This window comes from Aethina tumida, chromosome 2 (assembly GCF_024364675.1).
Source record: "Aethina tumida isolate Nest 87 chromosome 2, icAetTumi1.1, whole genome shotgun sequence".
Lineage (NCBI taxonomy): Eukaryota > Metazoa > Arthropoda > Insecta > Coleoptera > Nitidulidae > Aethina > Aethina tumida.
Window position 1 is genome coordinate 31707614 of NC_065436.1, and position 20872 is coordinate 31728485.

Genomic DNA, 20872 nt, shown 5'->3' on the forward strand with positions numbered 1-20872 from the left:
ACTTTCATCATGAGTATTGTGCGACGCAGCGTCAAATATTTAAATTATGACAAATACAAAACTCTGTACAAATGCATTTTAAACACCAATTCAAAAAACAGTGGTAAATATATTATAATACTATTACTACTCATTTTACTAAATTAATAATTTTAGAACTGTTACAAGCTATGTTAGAACATAAAATTTTCTACACTCTTATATTTACAGTAATACTAATACTTTCCTCACTAGAAGTATCGATGAACATTATGCTTCAAATTTATCCACTTACTGCATTAATATTTATCTATGTAATTTTTTTTCTGTTAAGATAAGACTTGTTTCATTCTTAAGTGAATTTAAATTTTATATCTATACTCTCATTATTTGTGACAAGAATCTTACATTTATATTATTTTTAGTTTCACTCCACTGGTTCTTAATTTAATGATCATTCAATTTGCTACTTTTACAGGCTGCATTCTATTAATAATATATGCACTTATGGTTTGTTGCATAATTTTACTCGCAATATTATAAAAAAAATTAGTGATTATCAAATTTGTGATGAGTTGTATCAGATTTATATTACAAATTATAAAATGTTTTTAATTGTGTAAATATTACTAATGCTTTTCAGAAAACTAAATGTATTTATGGGAATGATACTTCAAATAGTGGCAATATTAAATATATACACCTCCTCCCCTTAGAAAAGTTACCCACCTACAAAAGTTAGTTGTTTCACATGCACAGGCTGCATGCTAATAATAATAATTTACAAAAAAGTCTTGCGTTCCAATATTTCTTGTAAACAAGCATAAAAAATCATAAAATATAATCAAAACAGGAAGTCCTTGTGCTCACCAATTTTTAATCAATTATTTAACCCATAAACACGAAAGTGATTTTTTCAAAATTCCATTACAATTGGAGCGTTGAAAGATGATGGTTGCAACACTCTGTACCTTATTGTGCCTCCTAACAGTTACTTATGGATACACGGTAAAATTAAATATTGATTGTTTATTGTGTTTAATTATTGAAATTAATTTTAGATAACCCCCACGAAAGTAGATGCTTGTCCACCTACTGGTAAAGAAGTACCCGTGGAGGCCAAATTGACGGGCAGTAAGGAAGATCAAGAATTCTTCATGAGCTTAGACCTACCCTTCGACATAGATGAGGATTTCACAGTAAATAGCTTGTAATTTTTATACAAATTGGTCGTTAATTGATTCTTTCAGTTTACTCTGACAATAGACGAGTGGACAGGACTGACCTGGCACAAAGGACTTTACAAATTCGAAGGCACATTGTGTGAGTACATTCCAAAAATAATACCAAAAATCTGGGACAACATTCGTGACCAAATCGTGCCAAAAATTGAAGATCCTTGTATAGTGAAAGCAGTAAGTAGAACAAATATTAAATAAAACCATATTACTTTTTATAATTGTTTTTTAGGACAAATATAAACTGGAAAAATTTACGTGTTCGACTAGTGACATAAGTGCCCCTGTTAATTTATACGGGAAATTCCTTTTAACATTGAAAATCTACACTCCAAACGAAGAAGAAGTCATTTGCAGGACCATGGAAATTATTGGGAGATAATTATGTGTCCAACTAATTGAAATAAAATATATCTGAGCATTATTATGGAGTATTAATCATTATCTCAAATAAATATTGATAGAAAACAATGTGTATTAGATAAATAAAGATTTATTATCCATTTATTCTATAATAATATTTATAAATGTTCTATTTTACTTATAACTTTCCATAATGTTTGTGCTGTAAATTAAATATAGGGAACATTCAAAATTTACACTCCTAATGAAGAAGAACGATAGAAATATTGGAAAATAATTATGTGTCCAACTAACTAAAATAAAATATATCTGAGCATTATTATCGAGTATTAATCACTATTTTAAATAACTGTAGAAAGCAAACAATATGCATTAGATAAATAAAGATTTATTATCAATTTATTCCATAACTATTTATCCATAAAATAATAACTAAGTCTCAATTTATTGATACCTAACTATAGTATATAAAATAATTCAAAGTCTATTAATATTTTTTTAATTTAATTATTACTGTTGGTGTAAACTATTCTGCACAATATTATGGTGTCGTCCACCCATAATGTGACCTTATGTTTGACAAGGGCGGGTGCTTTCTTGATGTCGCTCAAAACCACATACTGACCACTAATGGGAAACCTAGTAATCTTATAGTCACCCTAAAATTTAAGTTGGTTACAAAATAAAATAAACATTATTAAAATCACTCACTTCAGGAATGCTACACTTCTTAGGAAATTTAGGTTTAACCTGATTAGCAAACCTTGCATAAGCAGTTGTTGTCATTATAGAGTTGCAAAGAGATCGTTTACCTTTAAATAGAAACTTCCATTTTCCTTTACTCCACGCATTGGATTCGTACTCCTACAAACTCAACAAATTTATCCACATTATAAGTCTCATTTTTAGTGACTTACCACCATTGTGTCTTTGTCAAGATCCATTGGTAAATTGAAGTCAGCATTGAACAACTGATCTGGAGCTTCCTCAGATTCTATATCAGTATCCAAGGTGCCCAATTCGTCGTCGGAGTTTTTACATGTGGTTATGTTGACTATATCCACGGTGAAGGCCTGAAACTTACAAATCAATAAAAAATTACAATGCTGCAAGACGTACTTTTATGTTTGGCATAACAAACAAGAAGCAGAAAAGTAACTTGCTAACGGGACCCATTGTTCAGTACATATTGGTATATTATACTTTATATAAATCCATTAATGCGCTTGGGAAATCCAGTAGGATGTTGTGTCATCTGGAACACGAGATGTCAAGGGTAAACGTGAAAATTTGCGTGTTCATCGCTTCGCTGCTGTCATATCATATTTGTGTACTGTAGGCGAAAATAAAAAAAAACACTAATCACCAAAAGTTACTTCTGCACTTGACCATAACTATGACATTGTGCAACTTTTTTTGTTATAATTTGTGTGAGCAACTTAAGCTGTAACCGAAACTTCTACATTGTTCCAAACTTGATTAAAACCTCGGCATTTTCGTTATCGTGCTTACGCAGCTTTGTACCGATAAATTGAAACTTTCCAAAGCGGAGAAATGTTCTCACAATATTATTATATTCGTCTCCGCATTATTGTGTTGCGGATTTCAACTGCTGCGAAATATGACTGGTAAACAATACGGCGTTGATTGAATTCACTCCGGCGTTCAGAGGCAGGAAATTTTATCTCGGCAAAGATGTTTAGGTCCGGGCATTGTTCGTACGAGTGACGTCCGTTTGGACGTTGCAATTTAACCCGTCAATTTGCTAAAGACTATCGATAACACAATCTAACGGGAATGGGAATTGAGTGCAATCCAATATCCTCGTACGTAATTGACATCTAGTTGTGAAGGAAATGCCCGTTTCGTTCACACTGAATGGTGGTAGTATATTATTTTTGCTTCCATTAGTAACTTAGTTATTAGGACAAAACCGTATCCATTTAACGTTCCCATTCCAACATCACAAAAGCCGGATAGACAACGCAGCAAACACAGCATGTCCCGGATACTTCCGCACAGTCGACACGATTTTCCAGAATTTCCCGGTGATTGTAAAGCAGTTGCCAGCGAGTTTGCATTGTTCCATAAGTTCATTAAAAGCTCGCCGTTCCTCGTTATCGCGCTTACGTAGCTTTGTCCCCGTAAATTGAAACTTGTCCACGGCAGAAAAGTGTTCCTATATTATATTCGGAGTCTACTCATATTGTGACGAGGATTTCAATTGCAGCGAAATATAACTTGTAAACAATACGATGCTGATTGGATTTCCCCCTCGTTCATTACCAGGAAATTTTATTTCGGAAGACGTGCATATTGTTCAGCTTTCACGTTTGCTGAATCTTAAAATTTGCGCAGCTTCATCCAATTTCAGTTAATTTTTTTAAATATTGACGTTGCAATTACTGTTAGTAATAGAGGTTTATGTGCACCATCTAAGTTAGTTTAATGTAGCCGTCTCTCGAGGCAAATTCATCGATAATTAACTGAGGCAAATGCTCGAGTGGTAAAGTAAAGCTCTCTCGCGAAATAACCGCACATACCACCTTCCAACGTCCATGCTTTTAAGCCACCACATCTTAATATCAGTCTGGGAATCGATTAAAAACCAACCCTTTAATATAAGTTAATTCTAAAAATAAATAATTACCCAACAAACACTTCAGCTTCGTTTGATGTTCAAGTCCAAGCCAAGGATTTCATAATCCCATTACAAACTCGCATAGAACCGAATGCAAGAGCTAGATTTTAATCACGTTGAGAGGCCCTTAATGAAATTTCTCTCGCCCAAAATGATTTGACCACCCCAGTTCGAACCGGCAATCAATACCCCTCCGTCACAAATATCGCGGAAAAATATTAATTTCCTCTTTTTATTCGGCAATGCACATTTCGACAATTTCCTTTCGAATTCCAATATACAAGGCTTCCTTTATTGTGCGAGCGTTACTCAAAGGGAGCGCGGCTCGAAGGTAAAAAGGAACTGAGGAACGGAGTGAAGGAGGGGCCCCTAGGAGATGCTGATTGCCAATTTATTTACCCTGCAGGCGTTTGATTCCGCTCTCCTCGCTTCTGTGCCACTTGTTACAGACACCGCACTTCCACCGTCTAATCCTCATTCGAAATTATGCATCCCGTCGATCGTCTTATCTACTAGTTATAGTTATGCTGATAAGATGGCTCAAGGAAATCAATTTCCTTCATCTTTGGATTTTGAGATGGCCCCGTTCTCGTTAATGTTAGTTACAGTTTAATGTGACGTTCTCCATACCAAACTTTGATTAAACGTAGATTTAACAAGTGTTTTATTCAAATATTATGTCGAAGGAATGTGTGCAATTTAGTACTTCTAGTATTAAACCAATAAATACTCACATCACTGATTAAATTGTGTTGAATGTATCAGACGACTAAAGCAACCCATCTCCAATTACAAGAGAAGCCACTGGTATGTTGTGTATTTCAAAATTTGCTTTCTAACGTCATAAATGACAAGTATGATTTCAGTGACCATTGTGTTTTTTTCAGAATTGTTCGAGGTACAAGTAATAACGTTTTGCAGATTACCTTTATAGGTCAGTCAACCAAATACAAGCAACCCAAAATAATAATATTTTTTCAGTGTTAATGAAGTATCACGGGAAGAAGGGATCAACTTCATCAATTTCTTAAGATTTATAACTGGACCGGACATTGAGGTGGAATGTGAAATCATACCATACACCTGCCCTCCCAAGTAATTACACTCAGATGATCACCCAGAGATAACTTCTCAACCACCTTGTGACCAATTGGATAACTTGGTGATAACACTTCTTGAACAAGTGAAAGAGACCAAAAAGACACCACTTGGTGGATTGAAATTTATGACGACAGAATGGTACGAGAATTATTCTTGGATTATGTGTCCAAAGGCAATCACAAGCTATTCTTCGTAGCTAGAGTCAGAAAGTATCAAATGTACAGTGATGATAATTTTGCTGTTGAAACTTATAACGCCTCACCTACCGTACATATTAAACCAATAAATATAGCATTTAATACACTTCAAAATGAGTGTTTCATCATTATGGAAACGAATCTGCTTATTGCTTGCTTATTCTGATATTGTTTTCACAGCTGAAATACGATCAATACATAAAGTAACATTACAAAGAAATGTCAAAACGTTGAATTTTGCTTAAAACAAATGTAAAAAGGCAATGTATCATTTAGTTATCTCACCTTAGTTTTTGAACCAATAAATGAACTATAAGATGGTTCAAGGAAATCAGTTTCCAGTTAGTTTAATGCAACATTCTCTATCCAAAACTTTGATTAAATCTGGATTTAACAAGTGTTTCATTCAAATTTGATCAAGAAGAATGTGCACAATTTAATACTTCTAGCATTAAATCAATAAATTATTCACACCGTTACTCAAATTGTGTTAAAACTATCAGTCGGCTAAAGAAAGCCATCCCCAGTAGTTGCAAATTACCAAAATTAGAATTGTAAAGTCGGTTAAACACCCGATGTGCAGACGGATTGGGAAAATTGGACGGTAAAGGCTCATTTAATGATACACCCCATCGACACCACATATCCAATTATTCACCCCTTATTTTTGCCACGCGAATTAATATGCATGGAAATTTAAAATGTTCTAACCTCAAAAATTTTTTTCGTCAATCTCGACTTAGGAGGAGACTTCTTGTAAAAAATTGTTTGATGTGAAAGAATATCGACCACATTTCCTGCTCTTTCGGTGGATTTTTAATCTGGTCCTCATTGGAAATGCCCCTTGAATGATCGGTGATCGACGGGAGGGATGGACCCCGAATGGGGAATTTAGAGAGGATCCCGGTAGCCTCGGGGATGTCATGTCTGTCAGATTTTATTAGGAAACTTGCACGTGCCCCGATACCCCCAAGACTCTCGAACAAACACCCGAAAATGTGACTAATGCGAGGATATTGCGTCCGGTGTATGACGATGGTGGAATTAGATTCAGCGGTCGAGGAGTCCACGTACTTTTTTAATCAGATATTAGTTTATATATACAAATGTGCTCGAATAAAATAATTTTTGAATTAGTGTGTGATACAATATTAACACACTATAGGCGGGTAGCAAAATGATCCAAACTAAGTTGTTGAATTATCACAAAAAATAAGAGATAATTCTTTCAGTTCCGTATGTAAACCAATAGAGTAAAATTATCTCAGCCCGCTTTTAAAGTAAGTACATTCAAAATGGTAAAAATTACCCGACCAGCTAACAATCAACAGTTCTCGAGACGGGTATTTTTACCCGACCCGCTTATAGTGTGTTAACAAATAAAAAAATAATGAAAAAACTTTAAAAAAAGTAAGTACCCCAGATGGGACTCGAACCCACAATCCCCGGCTTAGGAGGCCGATGCCTTATCCATTAGGCCACTGGGGCTTGTTACATACGTTGTATTTCCCAATTTTTATGCAACTCGTTTTGTGACAATTAATAATAAAATTATTTTATTTTCGTTTGTTAAAATTTATGTAAAAAAAATAATTCATTGATAACAAGGAATAGTTTAATTTATATTACAAACTACCATAGAAATCTAAGTTTCTTTGTATTGAAAAGGATTTTGTTAATAATTATTTTATCTATGGTAATTTCTCATTGTCTATAGTCTACGTTCATTCTTGTCATTAACAAACATTTGAGTTCTTTATGGCCTTTTACGGTTTAGTCTTGATAAAATTGTTGTAATAAGGTATTTTATTAAGTACGTAAGTTTATTATTATATTATATATTTTTGTTTTCATGTAGTTTTACCATTTATAATTTTATAATAACAATTTTATCCCTCATTGTCAATTTTTGACATAAACTTTTTGATTGTTTCATCTATCATTTCAGGCGCCATATTGATTTCTGACATACGTGTGGAAGCTGCTCCTGTATCTTTTTAAGCTCAGCAAACTAATAAAAATAATATTACCCAGAATTTTCAAGTGAAAATAAGTCAGAAAACGAAAATCACAAGAGAAGGTACAGGTATGTTGTATAATCCAAAATTTATTTTCCAACATTCTAAATAAAAAGTACTGTTTCAGTGTCATCGTGTTTTCCTTAAAATTGTAAGCCACAAGTAAAATCGTCTTTCCGATTACCACTACAGGTAAGTCAATCAAATACAAACAACCCAAATCAATAACATTTTTTCAGGGTTAATGATGGAAGTAGAACAGGAAGAAGGGATCGACCTCATCGACTTCTCAAGAGCTCGACATATGCGAAGCATGCTAAAAATGCACTGTACATTTATAGCTGGACCGGACATTGAGACAGAATATGATATCATACCGTACACCTGCCGCTCCCCGATAGTCGAAAAAGTACTTAGGTCATTGCACCCCGATAATCACCCGGAGACAAATTATGAACCACCTAGTGACGAATTGAATAACTTGGTGATGAAATTTCTTGAACACCTAAGTGAAAGACGATCACCACTTGGTGGACTGATCTTCAAGGGTCACGAAGACAGCATGATTCTAGAATTATTCCTAGATTGTGTGTCCAAAGGCAATCACAAGTTGTTCTTTATAGCTAGAGGAAGAAAATATCAAATGTACATTGATGATCATCTCGCCGTTGAAACTTATAAGGCTTCACCTAATGTATACATTAAACCTCTAGTGGATAAAGCATTTAATTCACTTCAAAACGAATGTTTCATCATTTTGGAAAAGATTTTATACGATGCTATAACGGGGGAAGACATCGCGGAGGCTGAGAACCCCAATCGCCAAAACTGGATTTACACTACAGGGCCAGAAGTGTTCATGGAAATCATTTCACGAGAAACCTGGGGTGGAAACTCCCATAACAAAATCTTAATGTCTAACATCGAAGACATTATAAAAGGCTTTGCTTATTCTGATAATCTATCACTTTTGTGTTTTAACTCTGAATTTACAACGGCTGAAAGACGATCAATACATATCATTTCAAAGAAATTGAAACTAAAATGTCAAAATGTTGGTTCTGGTATTCACACGAGAACCAAAGTGTACAAGCATCATTCCAGGGATGATCTTGTTAAAATTTTACTTAGAAACAATTGTAAAAAGGCAGTGTTTCATTTGGTTATCCCACCACGGTTTATGGACCAGTGGTATGAAATGTTTAATCCAAATGAGAGTGAGTAGTTATAGGAAATATTTGTATTATACTTTAATTCATTAATTGTAAGCCAACTTTATTTAAGTAACGCAGTAGACCGTATGATTATCCCCACACTGTGAAACAATTGTCTAAAAAGTTTAAATTTTAAGATAATGTTTATTAATTTATTAGTTTTTAGAATAATTAGTAATTAAATTAAATTAATTTAGTAAAATTAATTTTAATGTAACACTGTACTTATAACTTGTTCAAATAAAAAATAATAATAACCATTGTTTACTATTATTTTAAATACATATTGTTTATGCGAGATAAGATCGGTAACTAAATAAAGAAGGAAAAGAGAATATTACCTACCCGCTTTTTCTAGTTAATTATTTTTTGTGTAATTTCCATTTCTTTAATTAACCTGAAACTAAAATTGTATAACAATATATTTCATCAGACTTTGTTGATTTTTGACATTTACTTCATGGTTTTATATTTTCAGTTGTCATTTCAGACGCTATTTTGGTTTCAGTAATTTCTTTGGAAGGAGGTCCAGAACCTCTTGAAGGTCATCAAACTATTTAAAATAATCCTTGACGCAATTTCCAAAACAAAACGAAACATTTATTACAGATTTCAAAAGAAAACAGTTTTAAGAAAAAGCCACAGGTGTGTTTTATAATTCAAAAATTGTTTGGCCACATCTTAAGCGATAGGTTGTTTTCCTTAGAACTGTTAAAGGCACAAAAAACTGTATTCTAAGGCGCCATTTTAGGTAAGCTAATAAATTAATAACACACCAAATTAACATTATTTTAGTATTCCTGATGCAAGTACCAGAAGAAGAGGTCATCGATCTCATCGATTTCTCAAGAACCAGACAAAGTCCAAACACGACTGAGCTACCTTGCAGGTACACACCCCGTACCTTGATAGGAGAAAATGTTTTTAAGTCGTTACAACCAGATGATCACCCAGAAACAATTTATCAACCACCCTGTGACGAATTGGAGAATAAGGTGGTGGCTTTTCTGGGACAAGTGAAAGAGCGACAATCGTCACTTGGTGGAATGATCTTCAAGGGTAACGAAAATCAAACGCCGTTAGAGTTGTTCATGGATTGCATCTCCAAAGGCAATCACAGATTATCGTTCGTAGCCCGAGGTAGAAGGTATCAGTTGTTCGTTGATGATAATCTAGTGGTTGAAACCTACAACGTCAACTTTAATATATTCATCAAACCGCTGGTGGATGCAGCTTTCGACATACTTCAAAACGAATGTTTCATCATTATGCAAACGGTGTTGTACGAATCCATAACGGAGGAGGACATCGCAAAGGCTGAAGACCCCAACCACCAAAACTGGGTTTACACTACAAAGCCAGAGGTGTTCATAGAAATCGTTGTACGGGAAACCTGGGGTGGAAATTCCCATAACAAAATTCTAATGTCCAACATCGAAAACATTATAAAACGTTTCGCTTATTCTGATAGTCTATCACTTTTGTGTTTTGATACTGATTTTACAACGGCTGAAAGACGATCAATACATAACATTTCAAAAGAATTGAAACTAAAATGTCAAGACGTTGGCACTGGAATTGAGATGAGAACCAAAGTGTTCAAACATTATTCGAGGGAGGATCTCGTTAGAATTTTGCTTAGAAGTAAATGTGAGAAGACTGTGTACCGTTTGGTTATCCCACCACAGTTTTTGAACCATTGGTCTGAAATTATTAATCCAAATGAGCCTGCTTAAGTAGTTATAGGAAATTTTATATTATTTAATTCATTAATTATATAAACCATAAATAAATACGTTAAGTAACGCAATATATGTTTGATTATCCCTACACTATGGATCATTGATCTGAATTTTTTATCCAAATTAGAATGTTTACTTAATTATAGGAAATGTTCTGTAATTTAAAACAAAATTTACGTAAAGTTAGTTTTAACAATACATATATTTGAAAATAGTTTCAATAAAAATAAATATCTTTAAACAGTTGTTTCAGTTTCTATGCTAGTCGTGTCACTTTGCAATGACAAGGTTGGTAATAAAATGAGCATTGAAAAGATAATGTTTCCTGCCTGCTAAAATTGAATTAAGACGTTGCCAATAAGTATAAGAGAAAAAGTATTTTAATTTTATATATTTTAAAATATCATAGAAACCACATCATTTATATTGGAATGAATTCTGTCAATAATTAATAATTGTCCTGTCCCCAAATTTATATAACAATAGTTTTTATCATACATTGTTGATTTTTGACATTTTTACTTACTACTGCCTATTTTCAGTTGTCATTTTGGTTGTCATTCTGGTTTCTGAAGTTTGTTCGAAAGGAACTCCTGAACCTTTTGAAATTCATCAAACTATTAAATATCAAAAGCAGTGCACGGTTTAGAGTAAGTTAATCAAATACTAACGAGCCAAATGATTAGCATTATAATTTCAGTAATTCTGATGGAAGAACAAGAAGAGGAGGTGATTGATCTCATCGATTTCTCAAGAGCCAGAGAAGGGCCAAACACGATTAAGCTACACTGCAGGTACACAGGTGGACCAGGCATTAGGTCGGAATATGAAATCATGCCGTACACCCCCCGTACACAGTTAGGCGAAAATGTTCTTAAATCGTTACTACCAGATGACCATACAGAAACGATGTATCAACCACCCTATGACGAATTGGAGAAAAAAGTGGATGATTTTCTGGAAGAAGTGAGAGACAGACGATCAGTACTTGGTGGAATGATCTTCAAGGGTCAGGAAAACCAAACAGCGCTGGAATTGTTCATGGATTGCGTCTCCAAAGCTAATCACAAATTGATGTTCATAGCCCGAGGTAGAAAGTATGAAATGTATGTTGATAATAATCTCGCGGTTGAAACCTACAACGCCAACTATACCGTGTTCATTAAACCGCTGGTGGATGCAGCATTTGAGCTACTCCAAAATGAATGTTTCATAATTATGCAGACGGTATTGTACGAATGTGTAACGGCCAAGGACATCGAAAAAGCCGAAGACCCTAAACACACCGACTGGGTATACCCCACAAGGCCGGAAAATTTCATCAAAATCATTGCACGTGAAACTTGGGGTGGAAATTCCCACAACAAAATACTTATGGATAATATCGAAGACACTATAAAAGACTTTGTTTATTCTGATAGTCTATCACTTTTGTGTTTTGATTCTGATTTTACATCGGCTGAAAGACGATCAATACATAACATTTCAAAGGAATTGAAACTAAGATGTGAAGACGTTGGCTCCGGTATTCAGACGAAAACCAAAGTATACAAACATCATTCGCGGGAAGCTCTCGTTAGAATTTTGCTTAGAAGTAATTGCGAGAGGACAGTGTACCGATTGATTATTCCGCCAAATTTTGCAAACCTATGGTCTCAGATTTTTAATCCAAATGAAAATTCTTAGATAGGTGTAGGAAATATTTGTGTTATTTAAGTGGTTAATTAGTTTAGTCAGTATTTGATTGTCCCCTGTTTAATTTAAATTTAAATCCAAATGAGAATGCTGAATCAATTACACCAAGTGTTTTTTAATGTAAGTTAATTTTAATGAAACTCATTTATGTAACTTGATCCAATAAAAATTAGTATTAAATAATGATCGTTCTTTTCTGAATTTTTCCCAACTTCTACGATATCATGCACGATAGAGGGAGTAAAAGTCTCCCACAACGAATCAAATTTGCAGACTTTTCTGTCTCTATTCCTCTCAAAAGTCAGTTGGATCAAACGCTTTTCGATTGGTATATCTTTCTCTTTCCTTTTTATAACCTATAATATTGTCTGCAGTATATTAGGACATGTCAACGTAAGTGACATTTGCCGTTTTATCACACATACTTCAGTTGCCAATACAGTAACAATTTCTGCCATACATTGTGAAGACACAAAGTAATTAAGAGAGAAAATGAGTTACCAATCAAAACAAATCAAACAGAACTCCATCACAAATACAATTACGTTAGATGATGAAGAAGCTGTGAAGCCGCAAGAAAATTTTTCCATTTCGGTCAAAACTGACGTATGTGAGGGAAAGGACGTATTGTATAAACCAACAACCAACAACAAAATTGGACCAAATTCAATGGTAAATAAATCCGAACCCTTCATTTCAGACATGATTGGTGATGCTGACGTGAAGATTGAAAAATTCCTTAAACATATTAAGGAAACTTGTTCACCAATTGGAAAACTCGTTCTAGTGGGCAAAAAAAGTAGTCCGACTTTTACGTATTTGAACACGGCATTGGTTGTTGCTGATTATAAAATGAGATTCCACGTCGCAAATGGTAGTTACCAGTTATACATCGAAAATGAGCTTATGGCTGAAACCGACTACGACAGACGTCAAATGACTTCTATAAGACTACATTTAGCAAATATGACGATTGCCAAACTAAAAGAGGAATGCTTTACAATCATAAATAAAGAAAATTACGAAGAAATTTCTCTGGATTATATAAACAATTTAGATGAAAGGAAGGCTTTCAATCAGGAAAACGAGGTTATGGGACGAGTAAGGTATATGATGGAAAAGCTTGGTCTGGATGACTCCAAGGAAAAGAAAAGTGATGTCAAAGTCAGTTCCTTTAAGCACTGGTCAAAGCTAAATAAAATTTTGTATGAGTATCTTCATTCAAACAGGCTGACGGTGTTGGTCTTAAGTCCCTCTTACACAAAAGAGGAGAGATGTATTATACATCGTCTGGCTAATTTCTATCGTCTCAAGTCTAAAACTATTAAAATTGGCGACCATAGGAGGACCACCATTGCTAAGAAGTGGAAGAATGATGTGTTGATCAAGATCTTATTAAAATCTAATTGCGATAGTATTGGCTACTATTTGGAAATTCCCTCTAAATACAGGGAGTTCTGGGCAAACTTGTGTGCTACTGACGAAAAAGGAGACAACAACTAAATTTTTTGTTACTTTAACTGAATGTATTAATAAATGTATTCTTTGTTGCATTAAAATACTAAGAAATAACTGAATTGTTTTATTAAATGTTCCTTGTCACCCCAATTGTGTTGCAATTTGAAATTACTTTTTTGATGAGTCCAGGGAAAAAAAGAGTTTGTTCCTTAAAGCACTGGTCAAGGCTAAATAAAATTTTGTGTAAGTACGTATACTAATTCAAACAGACTGACGATGTTGGCGTTAACTCCTTCTTACACAAAAGAAGAGAGGCGTATTAAGAGTATAAAAATTGGTGACGATAGAAGGACTATCAAGAAGTATAAGTATAAAAGTAATGCGTTGGTCAAGGTCTTAGTAAAAACTAATGGCTATTCTTTGGAGATCTGGAGGAACTTATATGAAATAGAAGACAAAATCTAAGGTTATTTTTTTACTGTGACTAAATGTTTTAATAAGTAAATATTAAACTACTAAAAAGTAACTGAATTGTTTTTATTAAACGTCACTTGTCACCCCAACTGTGTTGCAATCCGAACTGGTCAAATTTACGTTTTGAGTGTTTCCATATTTAGGGCCGTTTGTTAATGGAGGGCCGTTACCGGATCCGGCATACCGGCTTGTGCCTCGACCACAGCCGTAATTTCAGGCCCTCACATGAGCGACATGTGTAATCATATTATCGAGCAATTTCGTCCATGATTCATGAGTGGCCTCAACAACATTCGCTCCGAACAAACACGCATATGCGAGTGCAGATTCTGCTAATTAGTTTGTTATTGTTCCGGAATTATGGGTACCGATTGACGGTGGTGGTCTGATTTAGAACAATTCGATTTTGATTAGGGAAGAACATGTGTCACAACTGAGAAATCATTTTTGAATGGTTGATAGTTATATTTAGTAAGCCATGACAACTAATTTATCAATACTGAACCTCTGCAATTACGACATGTACTTTCTCAAACAAAAATCATCCGGTTCGGTCCTGCAAATTGAAATGGTGAACGCTTCAAAGTGCAGATATTGATGGGGGCTAATTATATTCTAAACATACGTCCACGAGATTAATCAGCGTTGTAATTAGATTAAACTGTCATACAGCACGGCTGGCATACCTACATGTATCCGACGACGATTCAATAATCGTTCTGCGTTAATTGCGTCCGCTGTTTGCGAAAAAAAGTCCAATAATTAAATCAATGTCAGGCGAATCTGTGGCCTAATGAGCACGACGTGTGCGCTAATGGGGTCATTAAAAGAAAATGGGCCCTTCGAACAATTTATGGAAAATTATGGCTTTGCACCATTTGGCAGGAACTGATTTTTGTACGTTTTAATAATATCAACGAATGTCTGCTCATACCTCAGAAACTTGTCTTATCAAATACGTTTCCCTTTGGGTCGTTGCGAAATTCAAATCTTTATTTTCCTTTACACATTTTCCAGTTCCACGCTCCGTATTGACGGATCCTCTCGAACAGATGTCGTGAATCATAATTTGGAACGCAACATAAACAAATGGGTTCACGCGATACGACATACAATCCTCCATTAACAAACCATATCGAATTCGCGGCGGACCGATCCCGCACACATGTTACTCTTTCCATGCAGGACAAATATTAATCTGCATTTTAAACTTTTAACCGTGTTTAATTAACACGCCGCATTTATAATAATCAAAACGGTAATAATGAGCGGTGCGTATAATTGGGTGGATTTCAGGTGTTGCGGTCAAAACTATCGTTGTTGGCGAGCTAATTAGCAATGAAACGCAATTAACGGATATCAAGTGGCGAAACGGATCAGAGGAAACATTCGTTTTCGTTCCCGGTTATAATTTACGGAGTTAATTCGTTCTTGATTCAAGCTAAAACTTCGCTCAAATTGGCACTTTGATAAATTTACAGGTCTAATTACGTCTGCTACCTTGGAAATAAAACTAATTTCCGCCCGAGAGGATTCGGAGAACGGGGCGAGCTCAAGGAATGATTTTAGGGAATGAAATTTAAAATTTGGACACCTGTTACATTTTTTGCAGGGTGGTCGGATATGAGTTCGCCACCTAGAAGAAGCACATTCCTGATGCACAAGTGGATATGAAAAGTATAAAGAAAAAAAATTAGCTTCAATAGCAGAACAGCCAGAATTTGTTAAAGTTAATCAATAGGAATGCATTTTTAGATAGTGTTATTTTTTCAGGTTAAATTAAACTGTCAATGAACTATATTTCATTAACAGTTAAATCTCTTTCTCTTTCTAATAACTCTTTTATTTAATTTGAACAGTTAAAATAAAATTAATTTACTAATATTGTTTTATATAGTACTATAAAAGTTACTACATTCCTATTTTAAAAAATGTTAAATTGAGCTGGACAACTTTAACTCTTAAAGAGATTTTTGATGATTAAATCTGTGTTATTTAATTTTCCATAAAACATTTTACATAATATCCTTTTTGTTTTATAATTTCTGTAGCATAGACTCGACCATTTTCCGAATATAAGACAAGTCTATATTCCTTCAAGTTTCTTGTATTTCTGTAATGATTTAATTTAAATTTGTAAAATGTCAAATTTAGTTATAAACATAACACCCATGTTTTCTATAAGATTGATACTGGAGATTGAGACGGACAAGACACAATATCAATGTTTTGGTCTGTTAACCAGTCCGTCACAATTTTGGATATGTGTTTGGAATAGTTTTCATGTTGAAACATTAAAAGTTTCATTTCTTCCATATATATTATATATTCCTATACATAAACCAGTCTAAAGGGGCCTACACTAGAAGTATTCTCACACCGTAATTGAACCCCCACCATGTTTCACTGTGAGTATAACAAACTTTTCTGTAGTTTTTTTTTTCTAAAAGATGTTGAACTTAAGCAGAACCATATTTTTTTATAAATTAAATTTAAACTCAAATATGTTTCATGTTCATTTGTCTTGATAAATGTGTACGTCTAAATTTTCATATTATTTCCAGTTATGCAGTCAGTATGTATGATAACAACAATACATCAATATAATGTTTATTAGTAATATTTGAAACGAATTCAAAGGCCAAAATAGAGCAACTATAAAATAAAACAGCCTTATGCACATTTAGTTTTATTTAGTATCTATTTATTATATTATAAACTTTTAAACACCTTTTTTCATTGATTTCGGTAGCTTTTCAATATAATCTTTCGATATTTTTTTCCATTGATTTTGAACTTCGATCAATTGAATTGAGGTCTGGGCTTTATGCTGGCGAAGACATTACAGTTACTCCTCGAAAAACGAACCATTCTTTAACTTACTTAGATGTGTGTTTCGGATCGTTATCGTGCTGGAAGTTCCACCTTAAACTCATGTGACCTTCGGCAAATGGAAACATATGATACTTCTGAGTGTCACGATAAACGAGCGGGCCCATAGAAAACCCAGAAAAACATCCCCAAACCATAACGCCCCCTCCACAAGCTTCACCAAAGGTCTAGTATACTTGGGATAATATCTTTCAGTAATTTGTCTCCCCCTCCCATAAAATACCATCAGATTTGAATAATTGGAAGCGACTTTCATCGGAAAGCAAAAATGTTTTTTATTCCCCATCTGTCCAGTTCACGTGTACTCTTGAATAAGTAATCTCGGTGCTCTATTGTTTTCAGAATTGAGGAGCTTCTTTGAGGATCTTCTACCATAGAGATAAGCTATTTTTGATCCTCGTTTTATGATACTCACCGATACACAGTTCGTTTAGGTCTTGATTTATGCGTTTTCTACCTCTTTTACTAAATCCCTCCAGTATTCCTTCAGGTAATATTGGAAATCGTCCTCGAATTGATTGATTTGTTTAGATTTAAAACGACTGCAATTCTACTCCATTTTTCACCACTTCGGAACTTTTCTACAATTTGTTGTTTAATTTGTATCGGTAAATAAACACCTCTCAGCATTTTTAGCTTTATGGAACGATGTTGGATACAGGAATAAATTAAAAAAACAACTGTATTAAATACAATATCAATTACAGTGTCAATTCGACTAATAATTAAATAATTGAAATAAGCAAATGGCCGCTAGTAAATAATCGATTTAAATTCACAAAGAGCAATGAAAGACCATAAAGTAAAAAATTACTATAATTTTGTCCAACGAAAAATGTACACAGTTCATTAAGAATAAAATTAAATTGACCAATTACACAGTGGACAAAAATTACATATACTGTAGTCCAATTAAAGTACTACAGCTCATATTTCAATACATTTTAATAAGTTATGCTATAATTATGGCCACTACTGTAACTAATAAATAACTGTAAATTAATTTTCAGCCATTGGAATTACAATTGTCTATAATTATTTTGATTAATGATTAACTTTTTAGTGGAACATTTTCAAGAATTTTGGAAAATAAACGCCATAAATCCAGCAATTTATAATTATTATTGCTGGATATTTTCGGAGTACGAAAAAAAGACGTGCTTTATTCTCATGTACAGTCATTTGCCATAAGTATTTCAGTGCTTGGCCGCCATAAAGTTTTCAGCATGTTTGTTTGGTTGAATACCAAATAAATTATATGTTACCCCTCGGACGGACGGGCGTATTATTAGTGATATACATAATCGTTTTAATATAAATACTTGGGGTAATTCATCACTGGAGAAATAAAACAGTCCGCACAACCGAGAAAGCAACCAAATTTGTTTGTATTTCACATGCTTTACGAGCGCTTGATAGTTTTATAATGGCTCAATTTTGTAAACAAGGCTGGCTTTCAACAACAACGGGATTCGGTAAAAACTTAATCAACTACAAAACATTTTGCTAAAGGTTAAAATCTTATAAAATTAAATCACTTCAATCTTTTACTTTATTAACTTAATTAGAACAAAGGTAATCTTAGAAATGTTGATGCTATAATAAATTTACACTCATCTTAGGATCAGTGGATAATTTGCCTTTCCTAGAGTAAAGTTTAAAAATACTACTTGTACTATATTAACTATAATTTCATAAATCATTTTTTTATTTAAGTAAACAATACATTATTTGTATTAACTTTGAAACACAAAACACAAATGGGACATATATATGAGAGCTTATACAATAAGAAAAGTGTCTCCCACTACTGTCTCTGTGATACATAATTTCTCTCTCTAAATTTAAACTGGTCAAACGCTTTTCCTACTGTATATGAATGGCAAAGGGCATATATGCAGGACATATATGGGTGTGTTGAACCAGAAGGCAAAAATGCCAGCCCCTTGTCAACTGAGTTCGGAAGAGCAAGAACCAATCTGAGGAAGATCCGAGATCTTCCTGGGGAAGGATTGAAGTTGCGGGGTTGGATCCGTTAGCTTCCCAATATTTTAATGAAAGAAAGTTGGAGTTACAACAGTAACACTCATGAAGGCTGTTGATCATACTAGAAGACCAAGACTTAGACAACGACTTAGGGAAGATATTTTGTAATCTTGTGTTCCTGCTAGAGGCCCGACCTTAACCGTGGATAATTTCAGAACCTCGCTAAATTTTGCTAAAGAGCACGTTAATTGGGTAGAAGCGGATTGGGAACGAGCCTGTTTACAGATAAATCTTGACGCATTCGTGTGTTTCGGCGGTTAAATGAAAGATATGCTTAATGTAACTTCGTATATATCCACTTATTTGGTGGTGATAAATAGTGCGTTACATTTTGGACACTCTAGAAGAACATGTCGTATCATATGCCCCTTTTATAGGTCCAAATACAGGACCACATACAGCCCATGTTGCCCGAAATTATCTTGCTGACGTTGGGATTAACGTTATGGCTTGGCCAGCTTGTAGTCCAGATCTTAACCCAATAGAACATAGTTATTCAACCAATTACTATACGATTTACTCAAGGATTTGTACCAGATTTCGTTTTTGTAAACTTCTAAATTTGACGTCGCAAAATGATAACATTTCTTGGATGCAGTGGCCCCTATGTTCACCAAACTGTATTTCACGTATGAGACCGTGTTCAAAGACAAATTTACACTCGAAACCACCAGCCTCAAAATTTGAACTGCTTTCAGTGAAGAATTTACTTTACTACTTTTTTTAATTTTGATTAATTTTGTTTTATTAAGGAAGGGAAGAAAAGGAATTTGTGACATAAGTTTTATTATTGGTTTAGAAGTTATCTTATTGATGCAATTTTGTTTAATTTATGCAGATGACATTGTTAATTAAAAATTATTTTGATGTTTTTGCACTGATATTCTGATTTCTAAAATAATTCAAATTATCTACATACATTTCGCCATACTTTTCCTTGTTGAATCTACAACGTTATCAATGCAAATCACTAATTCATAACGTAAACGCTTTATAATTCGAACGTCAAACGGAGTGATAGAATTCAATATACCTAATATCGTTTGGGCAACATATTGCGATTTCAATTTCGCGGCGTAAATCCAATGTAACCGCCTGATCGGAAGTAATTTTACGACGTTCAAAAGAGATGAAAACCTCCATCGCCGCTTCAGAATGCGGCACCAACTTCAACATGGGATTTTTACTTTTTCTCTGCGGAATCTGTGAGAAAAATTGTAATGAGAATTTTAATTAAAACCACTCAAAAGAATCACAATTTCGTTGAGACTTTTCCATATTTCAACAGCTCACATTATTACGAACCAACCGGTTTTGTGTAATAGAATTTAAACACCCGCACCGAATAAAATCATCTGTAAGATCTGCCTCAACACGTTCGACTCGATTTAAATCAATTCGCATACATAAATTTGACCAAAAAAAAAAATTGTAAAGTAAACCATCGTTAATGGAGCCCGTCCAACTTAAAAACGAAATCGCTTTGGTACAAGTGCTTTCGTTTTGTGTGGCTCCTTGAGGAGAAAAAAAAAAGAAAATAATGCACTTTCATTTCCTTTTAACATCAATTTTTCCTATTGGAAGTCGTCTGAGCGTAAATAAATTTTCGCCGGCGAATCTGAGAGAGATAAGTGCGCGGCAGTTGTCGTTCAATCGGATGGAACAAGGGAACGGGCGGCTTTTCCGTCGATCTGCGAAAAATAACACCCAGAAATATGAGACGCGGAACGGCCAAATTATTTGTGGACTGCTCCGTCGCCTGTTTCGCGGCTATTTTATATAAAAGCAACTCCCGTTTCGGGTTTCCCGAACGG

At 34.2% G+C, this 20872-nt stretch overlaps 6 protein-coding genes and 1 non-coding gene across 10 annotated transcripts; 5 read left to right on the top strand and 2 right to left on the bottom strand.

The window, feature by feature from the left end:
* The first annotated feature begins 859 nt into the window (after window positions 1-859).
* LOC109600448 (uncharacterized) lies at window positions 860-1641 on the top strand. Its single transcript, XM_020016601.2, has 4 exons — window positions 860-987; window positions 1041-1178; window positions 1230-1394; window positions 1450-1641. Exons 1-4 carry the CDS (start codon window positions 928-930, stop codon window positions 1597-1599), a joined length of 513 nt encoding a protein of 170 aa, XP_019872160.2. The 5' UTR covers window positions 860-927; the 3' UTR covers window positions 1600-1641.
* A 317-nt stretch (window positions 1642-1958) lies between these two features.
* LOC126264585 (uncharacterized) lies at window positions 1959-2867 on the bottom strand. 2 transcript variants are annotated; one of them, XM_049963074.1, is made up of 5 exons: window positions 2700-2867; window positions 2498-2653; window positions 2393-2444; window positions 2292-2330; window positions 1959-2239 (listed from the first exon to the last, which is right to left on the bottom strand). In XM_049963074.1, exons 1-4 carry the CDS (start codon window positions 2754-2756, stop codon window positions 2326-2328), a joined length of 270 nt encoding a protein of 89 aa, XP_049819031.1. In that variant the 5' UTR covers window positions 2757-2867; the 3' UTR covers window positions 1959-2239; window positions 2292-2325. The 2 variants fall into 2 exon arrangements, with proteins under 2 accessions (XP_049819031.1, XP_049819029.1); XM_049963072.1 differs by having other exon boundaries at window positions 2292-2444.
* A 4067-nt stretch (window positions 2868-6934) lies between these two features.
* On the bottom strand, window positions 6935-7007 carry Trnar-ccu (transfer RNA arginine (anticodon CCU)). Its single transcript has one exon. It is a non-coding gene; the product is annotated as a tRNA-Arg (tRNA).
* Window positions 7008-7480: 473 nt separating this feature from the next.
* LOC109607997 (uncharacterized) lies at window positions 7481-8980 on the top strand. Its single transcript, XM_049963049.1, has 3 exons — window positions 7481-7605; window positions 7665-7729; window positions 7777-8980. Exon 3 carries the CDS (start codon window positions 7782-7784, stop codon window positions 8760-8762), a length of 981 nt encoding a protein of 326 aa, XP_049819006.1. The 5' UTR covers window positions 7481-7605; window positions 7665-7729; window positions 7777-7781; the 3' UTR covers window positions 8763-8980.
* Window positions 8981-9258: 278 nt separating this feature from the next.
* On the top strand, window positions 9259-10555 carry LOC126264565 (uncharacterized). 3 transcript variants are annotated; one of them, XM_049963020.1, is made up of 3 exons: window positions 9259-9396; window positions 9458-9502; window positions 9547-10555. In XM_049963020.1, the coding sequence occupies exon 3, from the start codon at window positions 9555-9557 to the stop codon at window positions 10485-10487; it is 933 nt and encodes a 310-aa protein (XP_049818977.1). In that variant the 5' UTR covers window positions 9259-9396; window positions 9458-9502; window positions 9547-9554; the 3' UTR covers window positions 10488-10555. The 3 variants fall into 3 exon arrangements, with proteins under 3 accessions (XP_049818977.1, XP_049818975.1, XP_049818978.1); XM_049963018.1 differs by having other exon boundaries at window positions 9458-10555; XM_049963021.1 differs by lacking the exon at window positions 9458-9502.
* Window positions 10556-11027: 472 nt separating this feature from the next.
* LOC126264537 (uncharacterized) lies at window positions 11028-12327 on the top strand. The gene is made up of 2 exons (XM_049962939.1): window positions 11028-11143; window positions 11194-12327. Exon 2 carries the CDS (start codon window positions 11202-11204, stop codon window positions 12177-12179), a length of 978 nt encoding a protein of 325 aa, XP_049818896.1. The 5' UTR covers window positions 11028-11143; window positions 11194-11201; the 3' UTR covers window positions 12180-12327.
* Window positions 12328-12384: 57 nt separating this feature from the next.
* LOC126264536 (uncharacterized) lies at window positions 12385-13760 on the top strand. Its single transcript, XM_049962938.1, has one exon. It carries the CDS (start codon window positions 12681-12683, stop codon window positions 13689-13691), a length of 1011 nt encoding a protein of 336 aa, XP_049818895.1. The 5' UTR covers window positions 12385-12680; the 3' UTR covers window positions 13692-13760.
* The last annotated feature ends 7112 nt before the right edge of the window (window positions 13761-20872 follow it).